Source organism: Engystomops pustulosus, chromosome 4 (assembly GCF_040894005.1).
Source record: "Engystomops pustulosus chromosome 4, aEngPut4.maternal, whole genome shotgun sequence".
In the NCBI taxonomy this organism is placed as follows: domain Eukaryota; kingdom Metazoa; phylum Chordata; class Amphibia; order Anura; family Leptodactylidae; genus Engystomops; species Engystomops pustulosus.
This window is the reverse complement of record NC_092414.1, coordinates 104,540,900-104,564,467: the sequence shown is the minus strand read 5'-3', so window position 1 is coordinate 104,564,467 and position 23,568 is coordinate 104,540,900. Positions and strand designations below refer to the sequence as shown.

Below are 23,568 nucleotides of genomic sequence, written 5' to 3'. Positions count from 1 at the left end.
AATATAAGATGATTACCACAGTCATGGTGCCTGGATCTATGTGTAAGTGTCGCCGGTTTATCATGCTTGATTTTGATGGTAGATTTCCCAAGGGTTTCAGTGGTTAACAACCATATTCATATGAATCCTATAGAGAACTATACTTGGGGTAAGTCAGATGAAGCGCCTCGAGCACAAAACAGCTTTCATGCACCTTGTTTTTGTGTGAGTCCCTGCGTCTTTTCCTCCCTGTGAGGTGTCCCTTGTACACAATGTCTTTGTAAGTATATACAGGCAGTCCCCGGGTTACATACAAGATAGGGTCTGGAGGTTTGTTCTTAAGTTGAATTTGTATGTAAGTCGAAACTGTATATTTTATAATGGAAGTTCTAGACAATTTTTTTTCTTTTGCCCCAGTGACAATTGGAGTTTCAAAATTTTTGGTGTAATTGGACCAAGAATTATCAATAAAGCTTCATTACAGACATCTTACAGCTGATCATTGCAGTCTGGGACTATAGTAAAGCATCCAGAGAGCTTCACCAGAGGTCACAGTGGGCAGAGGGGTCCGTCTGTAACTATGGGTTGTCTGTAAGTCGGGTGTCCTTAAGTAGGGGACCGCCTGTATCAGTAAACTGGATTGAAAGGAGAAACTGTGGTGAGTGCCATTCTGCGGCATCTTCATGTTTTTTGGGACTTATTCACTTTCTTAAAGATTAGAGCACCACCTGTCTCCCATGTATTCTGACTCACAATCAACACAAGTCTGACAGCAAGAACATTCTGGAGAAATAAAACACACAGAGTAGTGCCACCCAGCACATACATTTTTCTCCTTTCATGCCTATTAGTCAAACAGTGTTGTGCGCAGCCTGCGGTGCATTCAGGGGATAGAGACCAAAGGCACCGGAATTACCAATCATTATTGTAGCCCTGTACTTACTAACAGTAAAGTCACTCCATAGTTTTATGAAACCAACATCATATCTTACCATTATGCTTGTAAGTTCGACCCCCTTTTTAATATCATCATCCCCTCAATATGTCCTCTTCTTACAATATGACGCATCTATTCAAATACTTTCCCTTTTGGTTAATGCCTGGACATACTAATCATGTGGAGTTCTTCCATTCATCTCACCATGCGGCAATGTTTCGCATTGTTATGCATCACACTAAAACCACATCATGCTGTGTTACATTATACTATAATGTGGTGCTTCCACATTCTTCTATGCCAATTGGATTTACTATGCCACTGTTTAACTGTAAGTAACACATTATTATTGTATATAAGAATATTTGTATGTATAATGGTCATCCAGTAGTTTTTTCACCCGTGTGCCATCCTGTGCCCCTGGAGCCTGGCTGCAGCCTCACTTACCTTCCTTCACTCCAACGGCGGTCCCTGCCCTCCGTACGTGCATCTTCGCCTCCTAGGGTACGCGGACGCTGGCTCTATAAGATTTAAAGGGCCAGCATGTCGATGATTGGTGCTAACTGGCCACCTGCTCTGATAAATTGCTGGCCCCTTCCTGTGTCCCCTGCTTGTGCCTTTGAGAAAGCTTTCCTGTTGTTACCCTGTGCGTTTATAGGGATTCCTGTTGACCTCAATTCCGTTCCTGACTTCGCTCCTCTGCCTCCATCCCTGATCTTCTGCCTTGTTCCTTACTCCAATCCTGTGCCGTCTGTCCTGACCTCCTGCCTGACCACGACTCCGTCACTGCCTTGGCCACCACCACAAGCACAGTCGCGTCTGTGGAGCAACCTGGTGGTATCCCATCGCAGCAAGTCCAACCCACTTTGCGGCAGGCTCTGGTGAAAACCGGATGCCACTAAGACTCTGCTCCCAGGTGTCGGCTTACGTCATCGCTCGTGGTGGTTCCGTGGGTCCACTACCCTGATCCTGACAGACATTATGTACTTTTATTTTGCCAATGTTTTTTTCTATTCCTTATTCTTACAAAATTATATTTGTATGTAGATCAGAGTACACCGTACCAGAAATGCTGCTGGAATTTTAAAATTATTTTGGTTATTATAAAATGGTTTTACAAATACTTTCGAACTTTAAAGAACAATCAATAAATGCCTTTTTAAGGTAAATACTTCATCAAATCCCAACTATAATTCTACAGTAATGATACAAGCAAAGCCATTCTGAATTGGACATCAATTGTTCCATTGTAGTGCAAATATTTCTTTCCCACTAAAATTTTAAAATCAGAATAATCCCTGGATCAATCTTTTACATATGGAAGTTCAATACCTATAGTTTGTACCAAAACATGCCAACATAACCATGGCTCACTACAGTTGGGTCATATAGGAGAATTGTGCCATTCAGTCATACCTGAGTTCTACTTTATCAATACTTTGTTAAACAGGGAAGAAATTATCTTCTTTTTTCAATCTATTTGAAGCTCTGAAAGTTTGGTTCGTGAATTACATAAAACTTTTATTTTAGTTTGGGGTGGAATTATGTTTTCAACATTTGTCTACTATTGTGGGCAGATTACACACCAAAAGTAAATGAATGTCCCTTTCATGACATACATGACATTTGATGTTCAATGGAAGAACACTGCCCACACTAACCTGTTAAGATGTTTTTTAATTTCAGATTTTAACAGGTTTTGCAAATCAAGGGTAATAAGGTTAGGAAGTCGGAGTTGAAGTCACATAACATTTTGTAGACATAGAGGGGAATTTATAAATAGATGTGTACTAAAATTGTGGAGGGTTTAATGGGAAGGTTCAAACGCCCTAGGGGACAGGCAAAATTTTGAAAAATATGAAAAAAAGTAAAAATTCTAGTCACCCACTTTTCTTTATAGAAATAAATAAAATTTCAATCTCCCAAATAATCTAATCTTAAATATAAAAAACAATTATCGCATGTAGTGAGCAAAGTAATTAAGGAAAAGGTCCAACTTCACTCTTTTTCACCACTTGCCACCCATATTAATTCGAATAAGTGACCAAAAGGACGTAAAAAAGAAGCCCTTAAGAAAATGGCACAATATTTTTTTTTTTGCCTATTCCACAACATTTGTGTTTCTAGTTTCTCAGTACATAGCACAGAATATGAAGCACTAGAAACTGGCTCTGTAAAGGCAAACATCAAAAAGAAATGGATTCTCGAATGAGAAGATAAATGGAAACACAAATTACCTGGTAAAAAAAAGTCAACTAAAAGAAACTAATGCGCAATTCTGTTGAAAATAAGTTAAGGACCTTTTATCGCATTGTTTCCACCTTGCATAAAAAGCATTTAAACATTGGCAACAGTGGTGACAGTTATCCTGTTAGTTGCCGTAGTCAAAGCTGTCATTTCACATAAACAGCAGCTTCACGTGGGCGCAGACATATTACTGCCAATCAGCAATATGGTTGCTATGGGCAGCTGGGAGCCTCTTGGAGGCTCCTAGGGCTGCTAACTAATGATTCCTATCACAGCCTGCTGTAGGCTGTATATTCACATTATATTTCAAAACGTGAGCAATCAGATCCCTTGGCATGCATACACCCAAGGAGACCTGAAAAAGTAGTAAATAAAAAATGAATTTTGAATAGTGATCAAAAAGTCATACAATCTCAAAATACCAGCAGTGAAAACATCAGCTTCAGATTTCAAAAAATCAGATTTTTCACCTAAGTATGAAAAAGTAATTAGAGTCAGAATATGGTAAAATAAAGAAAAAAAATTTGTACAAAAGGTTTAAATTTTTTAAAATCTATTAACACATAAGAAAACCTATACAAATTTGGTATTGCACCAACCCAAAGAATACATGAGTACATGAGAGGTGTAATTTGGAGAGCACAGTGAAAGCCATAAAAACAGTGTACATAAGATGGCACAAATGTGTTTTATCACATCTGAATTTATTGCCCAGCTTCCCAATACAAGTCATGGGATATTAAATACTTTTACAAGGAAGGACTATTTATCACGCAGAAAATAGCCCTCATGCAGTTCTTTGGACGGAAAAATATGGAAAGATAAAAAATATTGATTTTTAAAGAGGGGAATGAAAAATTAAAATGCAAATAATGGAAACGTGCTCGTCCTTAAAAGGGTTTTACCACCAAATAACTTAGGCCCAAACCACAGGATAGCACCTAACTTACTGATCGGTGGAGGTCTCAGTGATGAGACTCCCACAGATCACGAGAATGGGGGTCCAATGAGGTCTAATAGGGTACCTCTGTCAGACCCGTCACTCCCATAGATGAGTGGAGCAGATGGACACACAAGTCGAGATGCCATCTGCTCCACTCCTCTATAAGAACAGCGAGGGGTCCGATGGAGGTACATCAGACCCCACCGAACCCCCGTTCTCGTAATCTGTGGTGGTTTCATCACTGAGACCTCCACCGTTCCGCAAGTTAGGTGCTATCCTGTGGATAGGGCCTGACTTGTTTGGTGGTAAAACCCCTTTAAGTGGTTAAAAAAAGTTTTTAAGCGTTTCCAAATTTCTGTGAAAATTTTGCTGCTTCCTGTTGTTTTTTTCTAAAATAAAAATTGGGGATTAATTGCTTCCTGATATCCCCCCCCCCCAATTTGCACTGAAATACCTGGGGGTCTAACAACACCACAGGAAACACTGGGAGAGGCCACTTAGCCTCCAACCTTTGACTGGACGAGTGACATTTCATAACATTTTCTATGGACACTTTTTAATTTACAGTTAGTTAAGTTAGTCGCTTAACAAATGTTCAAATACAAAAATGTCTTGTAAAACATATTGTAAGCATAAGGACACTGCCGGCCACCGTGACATTGTTTATAAATGCTTGTGCAAGGCAATTATCATAAATTAGTAGTAAACAAAGTTGGAACAACTGCATACACAATAGAAAGGAGAAAGATGCTGGTTTTCATTTGTTGCTGTTATAAACATAACCACCGAGTCAGGAAACAGGGAAAAGGGTAAGACTGTAGTAGTAAACTAACATACAAATAACTCAAACACAGCAGTGCGTAATATTATCATCTCATATATCTAAATAACTAAAAAAACTTATCAAGATTTAGTTTGTTGAAAGTCTATAGATGATATTGTATATGGAAATGTTACTGCATCAAAAAAAAAAGCTTGAAGTGAAATGCAATGTCATATTATGCGCAGATTTGCAGTGACGCATATGTATTTCTTGATGCTTGGTTTCTGCACAGAACAGCAGGATGTGCCTCCCACCATATAAAGAAGCTATACCTTTTGTTTCATGTTGCCTTATTGTCAATATACCAAAAATCTTATGTAAATACTTTTGTGTAAAAACTACAAAAGTGCTTAAGAATGATACATTTTTGGCTAACTAGAAGAATTATATTGTGTGCCCTGAAAGGTTGCACCAAAAGTATTTACATCAGATTTTTGGTTTTTCCTGGCTAACACAGTACTTCTACAATTTTCTTAACATATTATTGTCAATATACTAAAGTCTCTTGTTCCTTGTTTCCCTTTCCAGTGATTTCTCATTACTGCCATCTGCTGTTCATCATAAAATATGTACCTTGATATTGCTGTAATCATGATTGCCTACAATTTAGTTATGAGATTATAGACTTTGTGAGAGGAACTTTGATTTTCTCTCCTCTTTGGGGAAAATGAAGTTATTTGAAAAAGAGGTTCATATATTGCAGCAAGGGGGCTTTTTTCGGGTGGAACTACAGGGTTTTGCCAGGATGTGGCCAGCCATATCCAATTTACGTATTTCTCCGAATTAAAAAATATTATTTTGTAATGAATTACTGGAAAAATACATTGATTGGATGGGGCCGGCAGCATTATAACTGCAGCTGGTCACATCCTGGACGCTCTACATCTGCACTGTGTATTTCCACCCTCTATCCTTGTGGTTTAGCAACACAGTGGGGCACATGTATCATAGTCTATATCTGGACATATAATTGTGAGGGCACAGTGAAAATAGTAAGAACTAAGCCCAGAAGAAAATGATGGGAATGATTTTTTCGCCAATTTCACTGAATTATTTTCGAACTTTGTACATGCCATGGAATAATAAATAATGTCAGTGAAAAGTGCAGAGTCAGTGAAGGGGTTAAAGAGGAGGGCATATCCTAGTCAGAACTGTTTTTCACAAATGACTCATAGATTATAGTTTATGAGCAGTAGTGGATTATAATATAGGCAGTTTGGTGGTAACTCGGGCCCAAGACTTCTAGGGGACCCTTGGTCTCCAAATCCAAATTTTAGACAGGACCTTCATTCATGAAATCCTCGCACATCTGTTCCTGCTCTTAATACACATGCACACAAAAGCCATTTCAGAACCTTTGAAGGTCTTCCAAAGGTCCTGAAAGCACAGACTGAAAGCAGGCAGAAGGGACCCAGCCACCATTTCCAAAGAAGCTTGATTCTAGAACCATATGTAGCAAGGGAATTCCAGACTTGTAGGGGCTGTAATATTCATAAAGCCCATGACCCATGCCAGTCTTAACCAGCCCCCGTTTATGAGAATCCATATGAAACAGATGATAGACTGATGCAAACTGATGTTTTCAATGGCAAAGATTTTGCTAAATTGTTTAGAGGTAGACTTAAACTGATTCACGATCTATCTGTTTTTTTTTTTGCTACAAGAGCCAATGTAACATCTGTGCCAGCAGAAGGCGTTGATTCTCCTCAGTGTTTTGTGTGTGTGAACTGCGGCTAGGTTGCTGCCATTTTGGGACAGATTGAACTACACCCAGCTCCTCTGCTGCCCAGTCCAGCAAGGGTTACTTGAATGATAGACAGCTGATCCAGTCAGCTTTTTTTGCCATCTTGGTTTTGATCCGGTCCTGTCTGCCTCAGCTTGTTTGTCTGTATCTGTTGTTTGTATTAACAGGGATCTGTCACTGACTTCATCTTACCCGTCCACTCCACTGTCCAGCAGCTGCCAGACAAAGTAAGTTTTCCCTCTCAACACGCAAGGTCTTTCAGGGTCTGTGAGCAGGTGCCTGATGGTTTATCTGCTGTGGGAAGGGCCCTAGTCCACAGGGTTAATTTGCCACTGCTTACCCAGCAAACCAGGTTCATGCTTTACAATAGCTTCACGCTGGGGCTTCTGCAACACCTCTAGCAGCCAAGCAACTTACCCTACCTAGTGAGAATAAGGTAAAGATGTAGCTCCCTGATCATTTCTCCCAGTATCCTTTTCTAAAAAAGATAAGACTATCTCTGTCAGGTTATGATTGATTCTGGCTCTGTTGCTAATTTGATTGATTTTGCATTTTTTCTGCTCTTGATATGGACTTGGTTAAGCAGGATGTCTGTTTGTTGGGGCAGATTCTGCCCTTTTAAGGAAGGTAGGTTTTGTTTCAAAACTCCTCAAATATCCATACAAATTGTTTCTATCCATACTGAATTTCTAGTGTATGTTGTCCTAATAAATTTGTCATCTGATGTTATTTTAGATTTTACTTGGTTAACTATACATAATCCTGTTTTTGACTGGAGTACTGGAAAGTTAGTTAAATTGGGTCCTATGTGTTCTTCCCATTGTACTGCTTTGTTAATATCGGAATGTCAGTTGAAGGAGAAAAAAAACTACCTGATTTCATTGCTGATTTCTCTGGTGTCTCTGCCACCACATAGACCTTACGACTATGGGGTCAATCTTCTGCCTGCTTTCAATACCCAAGGACACTTTAAATAATTTACGATGTCCCTCAAGTTGTGCAGTCTTCCAACAATTTGTTAACAATATTTTTGTGATATCCCGGGTCATTATGTAGTTATGTATCTGGACATTATTCTTATCTTCTCCCAGGATTGGGCTACTCACATTAAACATGTGTTCTCGAGATTTAATAAAAATGTATTTTTTGCTAAACTGTCTAAATGTCTGTTTGGAATCCAAAATATTACATTTCTTGGTTACATCATCACCCTGGAATTTTTTTTGCATGGATCCATTCAAGGTCATGGCCATTGAGAACTAAGAACATCCCACCAGCTCTTCAGCATTTTCAAGGTTTTTCTAACTTCTACCTGAAGTTTATTACATATGGAAAGCCATTGGCATATGTTACTAAAAAGTCTACAGTCTTCAGAGACATCGCAGGGTTAGTCTGCCACCGCTTACCCAGTCTGACAGGTTGCGACAAATCTGGTTGTGGTTGCACTGTTTGTTGGATCAGTATATAACAGCTAATATATCACCATGCATAATATTATTTCATACATACATAGTTGTTAAAGTACAGAATAACTATAAATTATTCTTCATTTAAAAATGCCACATATTATAATGTAGTTTAAATGCAGTCTGTCAGAATAACTTATACATTTTCTGAATTTAAAAATATGAAACTTTTCCAACTATTTGAAGATTGCTTATGCATTACTTCCAAAATGAAACAATCAGTACAATACAAACAAAATTAAAAACTGGATAAGCATTGCATGATACCACGTCACAATCTTTGTAAAGGACAAAACGTAATGTCGCAGTTGGAACACTAAAGACATAAATATACTACACCCACTGATTCACTTACGCAGCAAACTCAAACTTTATCAAATCATTAAAGAAAAGCACCTGAGAAAATATTTTGATATAATAAGTAGATAAATAAGTTTATTTTAAATATCAGAAAATGGGGAAGCAAGGTGGGGATATTACTGATTGTATGGTATATGAATTTATGTTATGTTGAATGTCATTTATTGATATTTTGAAAAATAAAGATTATTAAATAAAGAAAAGCTGCCCTTAAAGGGAACTTGTCACCAAGTTCCTAATTTTCACTAAAGACAGGTTGTTAAAACCTTACAGCTACATTGCAAATATGCATTTCTGGCTTCTCTAAGCATTTGCATTAAAATATAATTGTGGGTGAAACTTACCTTGCACCTTGACAGAATCCTCTGTTTAGTCACAGGGGTTGGGCTTTGGTTTGGATGCATTTCAAAAAACATGTGACTTGTCTGAGTTGCTCACTCCTCAGCTCTTAGCCCACATCTTTGTACTCCTGGCCTGCTCCTCCCTCCTGCTCCTTTGCAGAGCACACATACTGGTTATCTGACATCAGTGGGGGAGGGAGGAGCTGTACAGGAGCACAAAGGTGGGGGCTAAGAGCTGAGGAGTGAGCAGTACAGATAAATCACATGTTGTTTTTTGAAATTCATGCAAAGCAAAGCCAACCCCTGGGACTAAACAGATGATTCTGTCAGGGTGCAAGGTAAGTTATAACACACAATTATATTTGCAATGCAGCTGCAATGGAATTCTGCAACCTGTCTTTAGTGAAAATTAGTTCTCTGGTGACAGGCTCCCTTTAAGATGTATTTTCATAAGTTACTAATGAAAGGTTCCCCTCTGTCTGTGATATCTGCTGGAGATGCAACAGGGATTGTGGCACAGCTGGTTGACTAGCTCAAGAGTGGGGGACCTTTGGAAAGCCATATTTGATCTTTATCATTCTTTCTGGTTTGCAGCTGTGTCTTCCACTCTCAACACAGTTAAGACACTGCCTACTAGAAAATGTGGCAAATCATTCACAGGCTATGGAAGTCGACCGCAAATCCAACCAAAGCTCAATGGGTCAAGGCTTGAAACCATGTAATGAGAATGGAGTCGATGAGGGCCACATAGCGTATAACAGACATGCAACTCACTAACTTTACAAGTAAATGGACCCCCTATATCACATTACATGTTCTCCTGACTTTAGCACCTTGGTTGGAACCGGAATCCCTCTGCTATATCCCTTCCATATAGAGTTTCCTACAGACATCATGCTTTGGTTATATGGATCTTCTCTTTGCTTCTCCTCATGTTCTTTACTTTTTTCTCCTATGTTTTCCGCTTACCTTTTGTGTCAGTGGTATGTGTTTTCTTGGTCTTTGTTACTTTATTTTACTTTATATGACTTATTTTTATGGATCCACCTCTATTTTTATGCCTACCTTTGACCATTTGACCACAAGGTGATTTTTTGACCTTGTGCTAATATATATTGTTAGGATTAGTGGATCCTCTGGACCACCGCGGGAGATGGAACTAGCCAACACCCGTAACCGGAGCCTAGCGGCACCTGGTATTCACCAGAGCCCGCCGCAAAGCGGGTTGGACTTGCTGCGGCAGGATACCACTAGGTCGTTCCCAGGTGTGACCAGCCCACGGTGGCAGCCGAGGTCGAGGTACCTTAGCGGATGACAATCTCGTAGACAGGTCCAGGCACAGGGTCAGGGTAGGCGGCAGAGATGCAACGTCAGGTCCAAGTCCGGGGTCAGCAACAGGAGGTCCAGGCAGGTGGGAACGGGAACACAGGCACACAGCAACACGAAGGAACTCAGGTAACACGGCAACACAGGACTCAGGAACGGGAACACACAGGAATACCCAGGAACACAGGAACGCAGGAATACAGGAATACTCGCTAGGAAGCTTTCTCTAAGGCTATGAGGCACAAAGATCCGGCAGAGAATGATGGGAGACAAAGGGTTAAATACAAGACAGGAAATGACCAGCGCCAATCACCTGCGCGATGGCCCTTTAAATCTTGAGACAGTGCTGCACGCGCGCCGTAGGGAGCGGGGCCGTGCGCGAGACCTAGTCCGGACGGGAGCGGGAGCCAGGAGGGGTAAGTGCACAGGAGCGGGACCGGGGCAGCGGAGAGAGGCACGGGTGCACCCGCGATCCGCGATATGGACCACGGGGGTGCCCGTGACAGGGGCACGGGTGCACCCGCGATCCGTGGTATGGATCGCGGGGGTGCCCGTGACATATATTTATTAGCATTTTCTTGATATTGGTGTTGGTTGTCATACAGGCATTTGATCTTTATTGTTTACATTACTTTATTTTATTTCTTTAATAAAATCTTACAGAAAAACACAAAAGTAGAATAGGAGTTTAAGTACATGGATGAAAAGACTTAGCAGGAACAATTGACAAGCAAGTATAAAAACAGATTAAATGCAGGATAAATATGACTTAAAGTGCAATTTCAGAATGATTTTACCAAATTGCCATAAATGATTCCCCTCTTTTAAAACAAATAGAATGATGCCTACATTGTGCTCACCTTTTTCTTTCCAGAATTTTCTGAAGCTGTCTTTCTCAGCAGCAGTAAAGTGAGCAGGAACTCACATCTTCCTGTCTTTGACCTGAAATTTAGGATGCCCATAGGTCCCATGATGCCTTGTGTAATTTAGCATTAAGTCTAGTGAGATTCCTTCAAGTAAATCCACTGATCTCAGCATAGTGTGTACATACTGGATCTATATAGTAACATGTAAGAGTACTGAGCATCTAATTAGTAGTAAAAACCATCACTGAAATAGTAACATGAAGTGTATAGTATGTGTCCAGAGAGCGAATGAGAGGGAGGGTTGCTGCAGAGGAGTTTATGACACAGCTCTCCAGTACTCCACCATCTTGTTAAAGGCACGTTGCTGATGTTCCTGTCGGTTCCAATAAAGAACTGTAAGTGTTTCTGTTCAACCTCTGCCTCCGTCTGGTCCCTGCTACTACCCCTGCCTACATCACCGGCACCCTGTCCATCACCCAGAGACTCACACTCGGGACATTAAGGGGTTGCCCCAGGGAGATCCGCTATAGCAGCCGCTCCCTCATCTTTTCTTGCCAACACCACCCTGCTGGAGACCTGCCAGGCTGTAGGACAGCCCTCCGGTTCCCCCGTACCAAGCACCGTGACAATAGCATGCTTAGGCCGCAACCGCCAGCCACTCCGGTACCGCGGGCCCCGGCTGTCTCCAGGCCTCACCTCAAGGGCTAGGCCCCGGTGGGGGATGTTGCAAGTGGCGTCACGAATCACAGGATATATACTTCTGTGCCTTATTCTGGCACTAAAGACTGTACTTTTTTAAGAAACGATTGTACTGCCTAACCCTGCTGCCATTCGGGTATAGGCCCAAGTGACTTTGTGTGTTTCACATTGAACTGTTATGCTGCTGCCGCGTGCTGTCGAGCTCCGCTCCAGCACTCAGGAGGTTAAGCCCTGCAAGAACTGTGTCAGCACTGCTACATCCGGCGCTGCTGCGCCTGAAGCATTTACCTCAGAGGCGTGTGGCGCAGCAAGTATTTCCAGCCTGCCAAATCCTCACTGGCGGGAACTCCAGAGGCGTCACTAGGCTCCGCCCCCTGCGCGAGTGGCGCGAACTACCGTGGAGGAGGAGCTGGAGCGAGTGCGACCGGCAACGAAGAGGGTTAATCGGCCATCTTGGATTTCGGCGCAGGCCGCGCCTGAAGCCTGCCAGCAGTGTGCGCCTCATCTGGAGTTCCGGCGCACGTGTCCTGCGACTGGAGAACACCGCGGAGCATTACTGAGCCCTGCTGCCTGCCGGACATCGGGAACGGAGACCTTCGTGTACCGGAGCTGTCCTGTCACCGCGGCTGATCCTGAGTGAGTACCGCTGGGGAAGTTAAAGGGGGGTAGAGATTGATTCCGACGCTAGGTTATTGGCTCACCTCCCAGGGAATAGTGACTGTGTCTTAAAGTGCCCACGTCCCATTCTAGCCATCGCCCATAGCAACGGACATTGTGTAACCCTACAGGCTTCCCTCAGCTAGGCCAGTCATGTCCGCCCAGGACGAAGATACGGGACTGGCGCAAGTCCCGTCCCCTGGTCCCTCCTCAGGGTACCGGAGCATGTTAAGTCCTCCAGAGAGTCCCTTCAGCCCTGCTACAGCTAGTGTCCCTGGGACTCCCACCATGATGCCTCTGACTATGCCCTACTATCTGGGGGCCCCCTGGTTACCCTACTACGAGGGAGAATCACATACTCTCCCTGAATTCAGGGACAAGTTGTTAGCCACCTTCGCCTTGCTCCCGTTCACAGAGGAACAGAAAGTGGTCATCCTCATCGGGCAGTTGAAAGGACCCGCTCTCCGGGAAGTCAAGTCTTGGCCCCGAGAACAGTGTCAGAATGTGGTCCAGATTCTTGATAGGCTACGCAACACCTTTGACAAGTGTACTGTCTCCGAGTTGAAGCAGAAATTCTTCTGGAAAAGACAGAAGCCCCAAGAGTCCCTCCGAGACTTTGCCCTCTCCCTACAGGAGACATGGAAGGCCATCACCTGCCTTGAGCCCAAAGACGCTGAAACCTCTGATCAAACCTTAAGGGAACAATTTATTAATGGACTTGTTGATAGAAATCAAAGGTGTCAACTAAAGATCATCTCTTCTCAACATGCCCAGGCCTCCTTCCTTGAGTTTAAGGAAATTGCCATTGACATATTAGGGGACCGACCGCCTACTGGACCGCAGAAAGAGCCTGAATCCGTGGAAATGGAGGAATCTGCTCTAGCTTGCTATCCAACGCAGTCGACATCACCTACTCCTGCGGCAGGACAGGTCTCTAATCTGGCGGACACCCTGCATAAAATCCTCGATCGGTTGACCCAGTTGGAAGTGACTGTCTCCGCTATGAGGAGGAAACCTCCAGAGAACCCGGTACGGTCAGCTACTCCTCGTGAATCTCCGACTAAACAGCGTCCAAAGGAAGCGAAGTCGTTAAGCACCTGGAGTCAGAAGAAACCCCGCCAGCGGTGCAGCTACTGCCATAAATATGGGCATGAAGAGAATGATTGTCGTCAGTTAAACGACAAACCCTTGGAGCTAAGGGACGACCTCCAAGGGAAGAACTTGTAAGTCCCCGAGATGCTAACTGGATGCCCAGGTTCGTGGGGACTCGCCCCATGGTTCATGTAACCATCAATGGAGTTACCCTACCGGCCTTAATTGATACCGGCTCTCAAGTGACCACCCTCCGGAGTGCTGCCTTCGAGAAATGCCGAGGAGGAGCATCCTTAGTCCAGCCTCCAAAGGCTTACTTGAACATTATTGCTACGAACGGAAAACCCGTACCCATCCGTGGCTACTGGGAGCCCACGCTAACCATTGGAGACACTGAGTTAACCAGACAGGGCGTAGTGGTGACACGTGTGCCCGAAAACGGTAACTTCTCCCTGGTACTGGGTACCAATGTCCTCCGCAACTGCTACCCTGAAGTGCTGAAGGCTCTCCATGACTCCCTGCCAACAGTGCCCAACGGTTCCCGGAAGGTAATTCAGGAGACTATGCAGGTTCTAGCGGCGCAACAGAAGTTTGCTGGCCCTAATGGAGAAATCTGCAGAGCCCGGATCAAGGATCCCCAACCTGTCCGCCTTCAACCTGGGACTGAGACGTTAGTATGGTGTCGAGCCTGCATGGGCGTCCAAGGTCAAGACTACCAGGCGATAGTAGAACCTCTACCAGCTGATGAAGACCTGCCCATTCTAGCCGCCAGGAGCCTAGTCACTGTATCCCGAGGACAAGTACCCATTCGATTACTAAATGTGGGAGACTCCCCAGTGGATCTGAGGAAGTACCAAGCCGTAGCCACTCTCTTCAGTGTCCATCCTGAAGACTTGGTGGAAACCTCTCTGTCTGCCTCCCAGCAGTTGGAAGTGAAGCAAAGTGCTGAAGGTGAGCCTGCCGAGCAACCCTGGTGGCTTGAGCTCAATATTGGAGACGACGATTTTACTCCTGCAGACCAAGTACAAGGTGTCCTGGATGTCGTTATGAAGCACCACCAGGCCTTCAGCAAACACCCACTGGATTTTGGGCAGACTACTCTGATCCAACACACCATCCCTACTGGCTCTCATCCTCCTATCAAGGAACGATATCGGCCCATACCTCCAGCCCGTTACCAAGAGGTGAAGAAGCTGGTACAAGAGATGAAGACAGCCAACGTTATCCGGGAGAGTCGCAGCCCATGGGCTGCCCCGCTGGTCCTTGTGAAGAAGAAGGATGGAACCCTTCGATTCTGTGTTGACTATAGGAAGATCAACAATATCACCCACAAGGATGCCTATCCTCTGCCTCGAATCGAGGAATCCCTCGCAGCCCTAGGGTCAGCTGCCTACTTCTCTACCCTGGACCTGACCAGTGGCTACTGGCAAGTGGCCATGGCGCCGGAAGACAGAGAGAAGACGGCTTTCACCACCCCAATGGGCTTGTTCGAGTTCAACAACATGCCGTTTGGGCTATGCAACGCCCCAGGCACATTTCAACGGCTGATGGAGAGATGTTTGGGTCATCGCAACTTCGAGACCGTCCTGCTATATTTGGACGACATTATCATCTACTCCAAGACTTATGAAGACCACCTCCACCATCTGGCTGAAGTCTTCCAAATCCTGACCCAACATGGGTTGAAGGTCAAGCCATCCAAGTGCCACCTGCTACAACCTAGCGTCAAGTACCTGGGGCATGTGGTGAGCGCTCATGGAATTGAGCCAGATCCAGAGAAGATTGCAGCTGTCTACGACTGGCCTACCCCGTCCACCGTACAGGACATCAAAAGCTTCCTGGGATTTGCCAGTTATTACAGGCGTTTCATCCCGAAGTTTGCCCAGCTGGCGGCTCCCCTGCAAGAGCTTCTAAGGGGCCTGCCAAAAGAGAGCCAACGTTCCCGAGTATCCATTGAGTGGACGGCCGAACGAGAAGCTGCCTTCCAGATGCTCAAGCAACGGCTGACTGAACCTCCGGTGTTGGGATATCCAGACTATAGTCTGCCTTTCACCCTATACACTGATGCCAGCAAGCAAGGTCTAGGGGCGGTATTATCCCAGCTCCAGAACGGAACTGAAAGGGTCATAGCCTACGCCAGCCGTTCCCTCCGAGAACCGGAGCAAAACGACCAGAACTATAGTTCCTTCAAGTTGGAGTTTCTGGCATTAGTCTGGGCTGTGACCGAAAAGTTCAAGGACTATCTAGCTGCATCATCTTTCACTGTCTTCACAGACAATAATCCTTTGGCGCATCTGAACACCGCACGTCTTGGAGCACTGGAACAACGGTGGGCCTCCAGACTTGCCAATTTCAGCTTTACCATCAAGTACCGGGCTGGTAAGACCAATGACAACGCCGACGCTCTGTCCCGTCTCCCTGACCAGTGGGAGGGACCCTCCACGGATGCTCAGTGGGAAGATGTGGAGATGCCAGCGTTCTATGCCCGGTTTGTGCGTCAAGATGCCCAGAGAGTTTACTCCCTACCGACAGAGGCAGCGCCAGCTACTCCTCAAGAAGAGTCAGAGCCCCCTGCGGAAAAGGACCTCTGGATGAGTCTTCAGGCTGATAGCCGTGCCATAGGAGAAGTAATGGACTATCTCTCTAGTGGGCGAGTGCCTGAAAGAATCCGGCGCAGAAGAGCTGATGGAGAACTGTCTCAATTGTGGCGCCAGAGAAAGACTCTGAGCATGCACCAGGGTCTGCTAAAGAGAAGAACTCTGGACCCTATCACTTATGACCGGCTATACCAGATTGTGATTCCCAGGAGGGACGCCAAGATAGTACTGGAAATGTACCATGACTAGTCCGGACACTTTGGCGCTCAGAAGACTGAAGCCACCCTCCGAAGGCGAGTCTTCTGGGTCAACATGAAGTCCGACATTGAAGCCTGGTGTCGAGAATGCCCAGCCTGCGCCATCGCTCGAGGAGAGCGACACAATCAAAGGGCCCCTCTACGTCCCATTGTGAGCCAACGGCCCTTGGAGATCCTGGCATTGGACCACGTGAAGTTGGAGCCCAGCAGATCCGGTCACAGTTATGCTCTCACGATCATTGATCACTATACCAAATTTGTGGTTGCAGTACCTGTCAGAGATCTGTCTGCAAGGACTACCGCAGCGGCCCTGTGGAAGAGCTTCATCCTCCCCTATGGCTGTCCGGACCAGATCCTTACAGACCAAGGAACAGCATTTGAGTCCCAAGTCTTCCAGGAGCTGTGCACCCTATATGGCTGCAAGAAGCTGAGGACCACAGCTTATCATCCCCAAGGCAACGGGCTGTGTGAAAAGATGAACCAGACTCTAATCAATATGCTGAGGACTCTGGCCCCTGCAAAAAGGGCTGACTGGCCAAAACTGTTGCCCGAATTAGTGTACCTGTACAACAATACCAATCATTGCTCCACAGGGTACATCCCGTACTATCTGATGTTCGGGAGACACGGACATCTCCCTGCTGATATAACCTGGGACATGGAGTCCCCTGATTCCCAGTCTTTACTTCCCCAGACTGACTGGGTTCACGAACACCAGAGGCGCCTGGCGGATGCCAGAGAAGTTGTGGATCTGCGGTTGGAAGAGGCCCGAGAGAAACAAAAAAGGGACTTCGATCGTAATGCCTGTGCTGAGCCTTTCGCCCCAGGAGATCGAGTGTGGCTGCGCAACAACCATCCTACCAGTAAGCTAGATGGGCGTTGGGAGCGTGAGCCATACCTAGTTAGGGACAGTCTCTCCCCTGAAGTCTACGAGATTTCAAGAGGAGACCGTCCACCACTCCGGGTACATAGGAACCGGCTGAAGAGATGTCTTCGTCCTTTTGCCCCTATGTCTACACCTCTCACCTCGACCCCCGACTTACAGACCTCCTTGTGTTCGCCTACCCCCAGTTTCTTGGAACTTGTGACTGTGCCTCAATTCTGTTTTGTTTCCACTCCAGTAAGAGGTACCTCGCAGAGACCATCATCCCCACCGCAGTCTCCAATACTGCTGCCTGTGGAGGATGATCCGGCTCCACTGTCTGCAACCCCTGAAACATCAGAGCCAGCTGAGACTCCGACTCCAGCGCCTGACTCAGAGGAGGACGATGAGGAGGTTGTTATCTTCTCCAGGCCGGAACTTCGGAGGTCTCAAAGGGAGACAAAAGGTAAAGCTCCTGCGTACCTGCAGGAGTATCAGCTGGTGTCACGCAGAAGGAGGAGGCAGGTACGTTTTTCTGACACCGAGGTACTAACCACCGAAGAAGATGCAGAGTAACCCCTGAAGGGCTGTAGCCCACTACAGGTACTGTAATATTGTACATATTTTGTATATTTCTCCATTTTCCCCAAAGAGCCAGAGACTTTCCTGAGACTCTTAACCTTATTTATCTCAGCCAAGAGATTATACACTGTCATGTGCTATGATAGCACCCTTCCTCTGCCACAGCAGAGATTTCTTCAAAGGACTCTGTCCCTCTCCAAAAAGAGGAGACCCTTTGCTTCTTCATTGCACTTTTCCCCCACATCAAGGGCTGTACCCAGAAGATGGACTTTGTCATTAAAGACCTTCTGTGAGACTTTTGCCAACCTCAGGGAAAAGTTGCTATTGCTATTGATTATCATTTTGCACTTAATGCCTTCCTTTTTAGGTCCGGACATTATGTTTGCACTCCCATGCCTTTTCTTTGCAGGAAAGAGACATTTGCTACCGTGCTACCCTGAGTAGCCTAGCTACCTCTGTAACGTTTGTAACTTTCAAGATGTGTACCCATTGGGCTCCTAAGCCAATGTGACCTTAACCTGTTTGCACACTGTCATATATGCCAGTATTCTGCATTAACCCTTTCATAGGCTTTTCAGGTTGTAGTGTGGCTGTGTCGGACCGTCTTTTATGTAAAACACTGACCGCTACCTGATCCCTCAAACCGAGGTTTGCACGTGGGGGTAGTCCGTAAACTGCGGGTCCTACGGGGACCGGGGGTGTTACAGAGTTAGCACCTGGATGCCACTCATACATGGGTAAGGATACCAGTCAGGAGGTACTTGTGTCGCATATGCTAACGCTATGCAGGTAGACACCTTATATAATTGCCGCCAGGGAAGAAGTGTTGATAAAACAAATATACAGGCCTTGGTGCAAGGAGTGGATTACAGGACATGACACCACACCTTTCCTACTGTACAGTTCGGTTTAATGGCGTCAGCGACCAACTGTCATACAGCTACATGTTTTGTCTTAGTCCGACACCAACCCAGGTGCCTGTCTCCAGGACCATGGGCGGTTTGTCCCTACACCTCAGATAGCCTGCACTTCCTAGAAGTGCCCTTAGCCCCCTCTGTGCCCCAAAACATCTGTAGTCGAGCCGAGGGCGGCTCTTTCAATTGCCCCCGGGGTATGCAACACCCTCGCCGATGCAATGGCGAGGGAGGGTTTGCGAATACGTCCCACCTGCATGTAATCACCTTACACTACATGGTCCTGATAGGACATAGCGGAATTGCAGTGGTTAATCCTGCCTGGCAAGGCAGAAGTTAAATCTGTATATGATGTAAAAGTCCAGTATCCAATGATCTGTGTTACATCCTGTCTCTGTCTACTGAGAGGTAATTGGAGGAGCAGCCACCACCTGACCAAGGGGAGGTAATAAAACCTCCTGGCCAGGAATGTTCTAGAGAGTTAGGAGAGAAGTCTCTCTCAGGAGAGAGAGGAGAGCAGTCTCTCCCAGAAGGGAGAAGAGACCGGTCCTAGTCAGGCCCTCTGGGTCTGCAGGACGCATGCAGAGAGTAGTTAGCTGAGCAGCAGCTCAGAGTCTCTAGCACACCAGACCAGTGCAGGAAGAGCCTAGCCCCTGCCTGAAGTGGAGCATCAGACTAGAGCTAGTATAGTGAGGAAAGGGGTATCATCCTACCTTCAAGGGTGATACCTGAAGAGATCCAGGACCGAGCTGAAGCCTCCTCTAAGGACCCAGCTGCCTCCCAGCCTGCCCTATACATCCAGGCTGGTGAACTACATCCTGTGGCTCCCTCCAAATACCTCTCCAGTACTCCACCATCTTGTTAAAGGCACGTTGCTGATGTTCCTGTCGGTTCCAATAAAGAACTGTAAGTGTTTCTGTTCAACCTCTGCCTCCGTCTGGTCCCTGCTACTACCCCTGCCTACATCACCGGCACCCTGTCCATCACCCAGAGACTCACACTCGGGACATTAAGGGGTTGCCCCAGGGAGATCCGCTATAGCAGCCGCTCCCTCATCTTTTCTTGCCAACACCACCCTGCTGGAGACCTGCCAGGCTGTAGGACAGCCCTCCGGTTCCCCCGTACCAAGCACCATGACAATAGCGTGCTTAGGCCGCAACCGCCAGCCACTCCGGTACCGCGGGCCCCGGCTGTCTCCAGGCCTCACCTCAAGGGCTAGGCCCTGGTGGGGGATGTTGCATATGTAATGTGGGAGATTTGGCCCAGTAGAGGCCGAGGCAACGGAGATTTGTGATGCAGTTCAAGACAGTGACACCAAAGTTCAGTCCAAAACAGGTCTTGCCTGCATTTGTTCAAGCAGCAGGTACTAAACAAAACAGCCTTCACACTCAGGCTGCATTCACACGACCGTTGAAAAACGGCCGTATATACGGGCGTATATTCGTCCAGAATACGCTACCATTCATTCCTATGGGAGATACGGTGATACAAAGAATTGCCCTGTTTGTCACTGTAACGTACCGTACCGTATGTGAGCCGTATAAAAAGATAGAGCATGTCCTATTTATTCACGTTCTTGCGGCCGTATGCCCCATTGAAGTCTATGGGAACGTATAAAATACGGGTGACATACGTTGTGGCCACCGTATGCTGCCGTATATACGTTCTGTATCTAGGAATACCAGGAACTAGGGGAGGGGAGGGGAGGACTTTCCTGGGAGTCAGAAGCAACATGGCTTATGTGCAGATGGAGAGGCTCCTGGCTCTGGTGCAAGCGCACCCTATCCTATGGGATAAGCGATTGGAAGACCGAGGACAACCGTGCCCTCAAGCACAAAAAGTGGGAGGAGATTACTGCAATACTGTTGCCGGACGAATGGGCTAGTAGCAGTACCCGGGAACGTGCATCTCTTGGTAAGCTAATTACCCTGCCCTGCAGCCATGTGCATACCCCACCCCTGCGGATCCCTGCAGCCATGCGCATGACCTTCCCCTGCATACATTTGTAATGCATAATCCCAGCATCCATGTAGCCTGTATTAGCCCTGCAGCCATGTGCCCTGTATCACCCCTGCAGCCATGTGCCCTGTATCACCCCTGCAGCCATCAGGCCTGTATCACCCCTGCAGCCATGTGCCCTGTATCACCCCTGCAGCCATGTGCCCTGTATCACCCCTGCAGCCATGTGGCCTGTATCACCCCTGCAGCCATGTGCCCTGTATCACCCCTGCAGCCATGTGCCCTGTATCACCCCTGCAGCCATGTGCCCTGTATCACCCCTGCAGCCATGTGCCCTGTATCACCCCTGCAGCCATGTGGCCTGTATCACCCCTGCAGCCATGTGCCCTGTATCACCCCTGCAGCCATGTGCCCTGCATCACCCCTGCAGCCATGTGCCCTGTATCACCCCTGCAGCCATCAGGCCTGTATCACCCCTGCAGCCATGTGCCCTGTATCACCCCTGCAGCCATGTGGCCTGTATCACCCCTGCAGCCATGTGCCCTGTATCACCCCTGCAGCCATGTGCCCTGTATCACCCCTGCAGCCATCAGGCCTGTATCACCCCTGCAGCCATGTGCCCTGTATCACCCCTGCAGCCATGTGCCCTGTATCACCCCTGCAGCCATCAGGCCTGTATCACCCCTGCAGCCATGTGCCCTGTATCACCCCTGCAGCCATGTGCCCTGTATCACCCCTGCAGCCATCAGGCCTGTATCACCCCTGCAGCCATGTGCCCTGTATCACCCCTGCAGCCATGTGCCCTGTATCACCCCTGCAGCCATGTGGCCTGTATCACCCCTGCAGCCATGTGCCCTGTATCACCCCTGCAGCCATGTGCCCTGTACCTTCTTATTACTATTCTGTATGATTGCTTGAAACCGCAAATGAATAAAAACTTTTTTTTTTTTTATAGTAAAAAAGGTCTCCACACGCTGGGTCTCAGCAAGAGACCAATATAAGAGGGAAAAGTCAGAGAAAGGGAGAAGTGGCAGTGGGAAACTGCACAAGAAACCGTACCTCTACACAAGTTTCTTACGTTTTTTGGATGTGGTGATGGACGTTGGAGAGTAAGTTATCAAAATATATTTTTACTTTAAAGCATTATTAATAAAAGAATTGTAAGTTCTTGTGTCCTCAGAATTGTCGTTGCATCAATGCACTATAGAATATGTGCACAAATTTTAATTTATTTTTTTTTCTCTAGAACTGCGGATAATTTAGAGGAATCCGCCTCTATGCAGACTGGGGAAGATGTGGTGGAGGAGTCCTTTGAAGAGCAGCCAGAGGATCTATCCACCCAGTCACCAACACCTCAACCTCCATCTACACCACCACCACCACCACCACAAGCACCGATGCGTTCTCGTAGAAGGAGGCAGCTGGGATTGTCAAGTCTCAGTATTGCTGCTGAGACGGAGGTCTTGGATCAGTTGAGGAGGAGGCGCGATGAATCGGCGGAGGACATCTTCATGCGCTCCATGGTGCAAGACCTTAAAGGAGTGCATGAGGATGACAACATGAATTGCAGGGTAGCCATGATGGCTGTCCTGCAGATTTTTCAAAAGGGCACACCAAAGGACAAGTCCGAGGTGGCTCTTTTTTTGGAAAGACGGCGCCAGCGTGTGGGTGGACTGCTACCTCCAAGCCCACCTCCATCCACCAGATACCCTGCCATGGCCCCTGTGTTCCATGGCCCCTACGAAGGCTCTTCAGCCATGGCTCCTCATGGCCAATCAACATCAGGGCCATATACTAGAGAGCTGTTTGAACTCTAAATACAGCATTTTGATTTGTATATATTGTTAATATTTGTTTATAAATTCGTTAAAAAAAAAAAAATCTTCTTTCATTATTCTTTACTCCATCCACTACCATCCTGTATATGCATGCAAAAGAGACAGATGGGTGCAGGGATCAAACAGCAAAGTAGCCTTGCACTCCTCTGTCTCTTCTACTTTTAAATCACCATCAAAGCAAGCATGGATAAACCAGGTACACTTGCTCATAGATACGAGCACCTTGAATGTGGTAATCTTCTTATATTTGTTATAATACCTCCATCTTACCCACACCTCCTTTACTTACCCCTTTGTTAAAATTTGCAAATGTGCTTGAGGAACTCCAAGCTCCATTAACGACTATGATACCTGGAGCTCCACATGTACATTTGAATTATATCCTAAATATTAGGAACAAAGAAGCTAAAAGAAGAGCAGATACGGCCACATTTTTAAAACAATTTTTGAAGTTTATTACATCCAAATTCAAATGCACACATAACCATCCATCCACATTGCTAATGTCTTTGAAAAAAAACACATGACAAAGTATTGTGTATATAATTTTATTAAAAAAAAAAAAAAAGAATGGATGAGGTCTTAGTTTACTCCTTTGACTCATTTTCCAATGTCAGCCAAAAAGCAACTATTCGAATATGGGTCAAAGAAGTAGTAAGCTCACAACCCACGTCAAGGGGCCCCATCACTTGCGAGTCCCTACACTAAACTACCAAAACAAAAAAGGTTCAAAATAAAAAAAAAAACACTAATCTAAAAGTCCAGAGCCTCAACGTCCACTAATAGTATCCATCTGCCAGGGAACAACACCCTCTGAAGAAACAAAGTCGGAGGCAAACTGCTCACGAACAAACAGTCCAGCCACTCCGGGTCGTCCTTGGAGAGTGTTGTCCAGGGGGATAGACGCTGTTGGATGTTGTCCCTCCAGGTCACCATCTGAAGCACCATCGTGGATCCGAACGAAGTTGTGAAGAATAACGCAGGCTTGCACTACCTTCTTAACTTTGTCCGGGTCCATCTGAATAGAGCTATGTAGAACCCGCCACTTGCTGCAAAGAATCCCGAAGGCACACTCCACA

General features: G+C 46.1%; 1 protein-coding gene across 1 annotated transcript; it reads left to right on the top strand.

The window, feature by feature from the left end:
* The first annotated feature begins 3,184 nt into the window (after window positions 1–3,184).
* Window positions 3,185–22,468, top strand: LOC140128463 (uncharacterized). The gene is made up of 5 exons (XM_072150171.1): window positions 3,185–3,286; window positions 6,841–6,900; window positions 9,435–9,558; window positions 21,607–21,760; window positions 21,898–22,468. The coding sequence occupies exons 1-5, from the start codon at window positions 3,185–3,187 to the stop codon at window positions 22,466–22,468; spliced, it is 1,011 nt and encodes a 336-aa protein (XP_072006272.1).
* The last annotated feature ends 1,100 nt before the right edge of the window (window positions 22,469–23,568 follow it).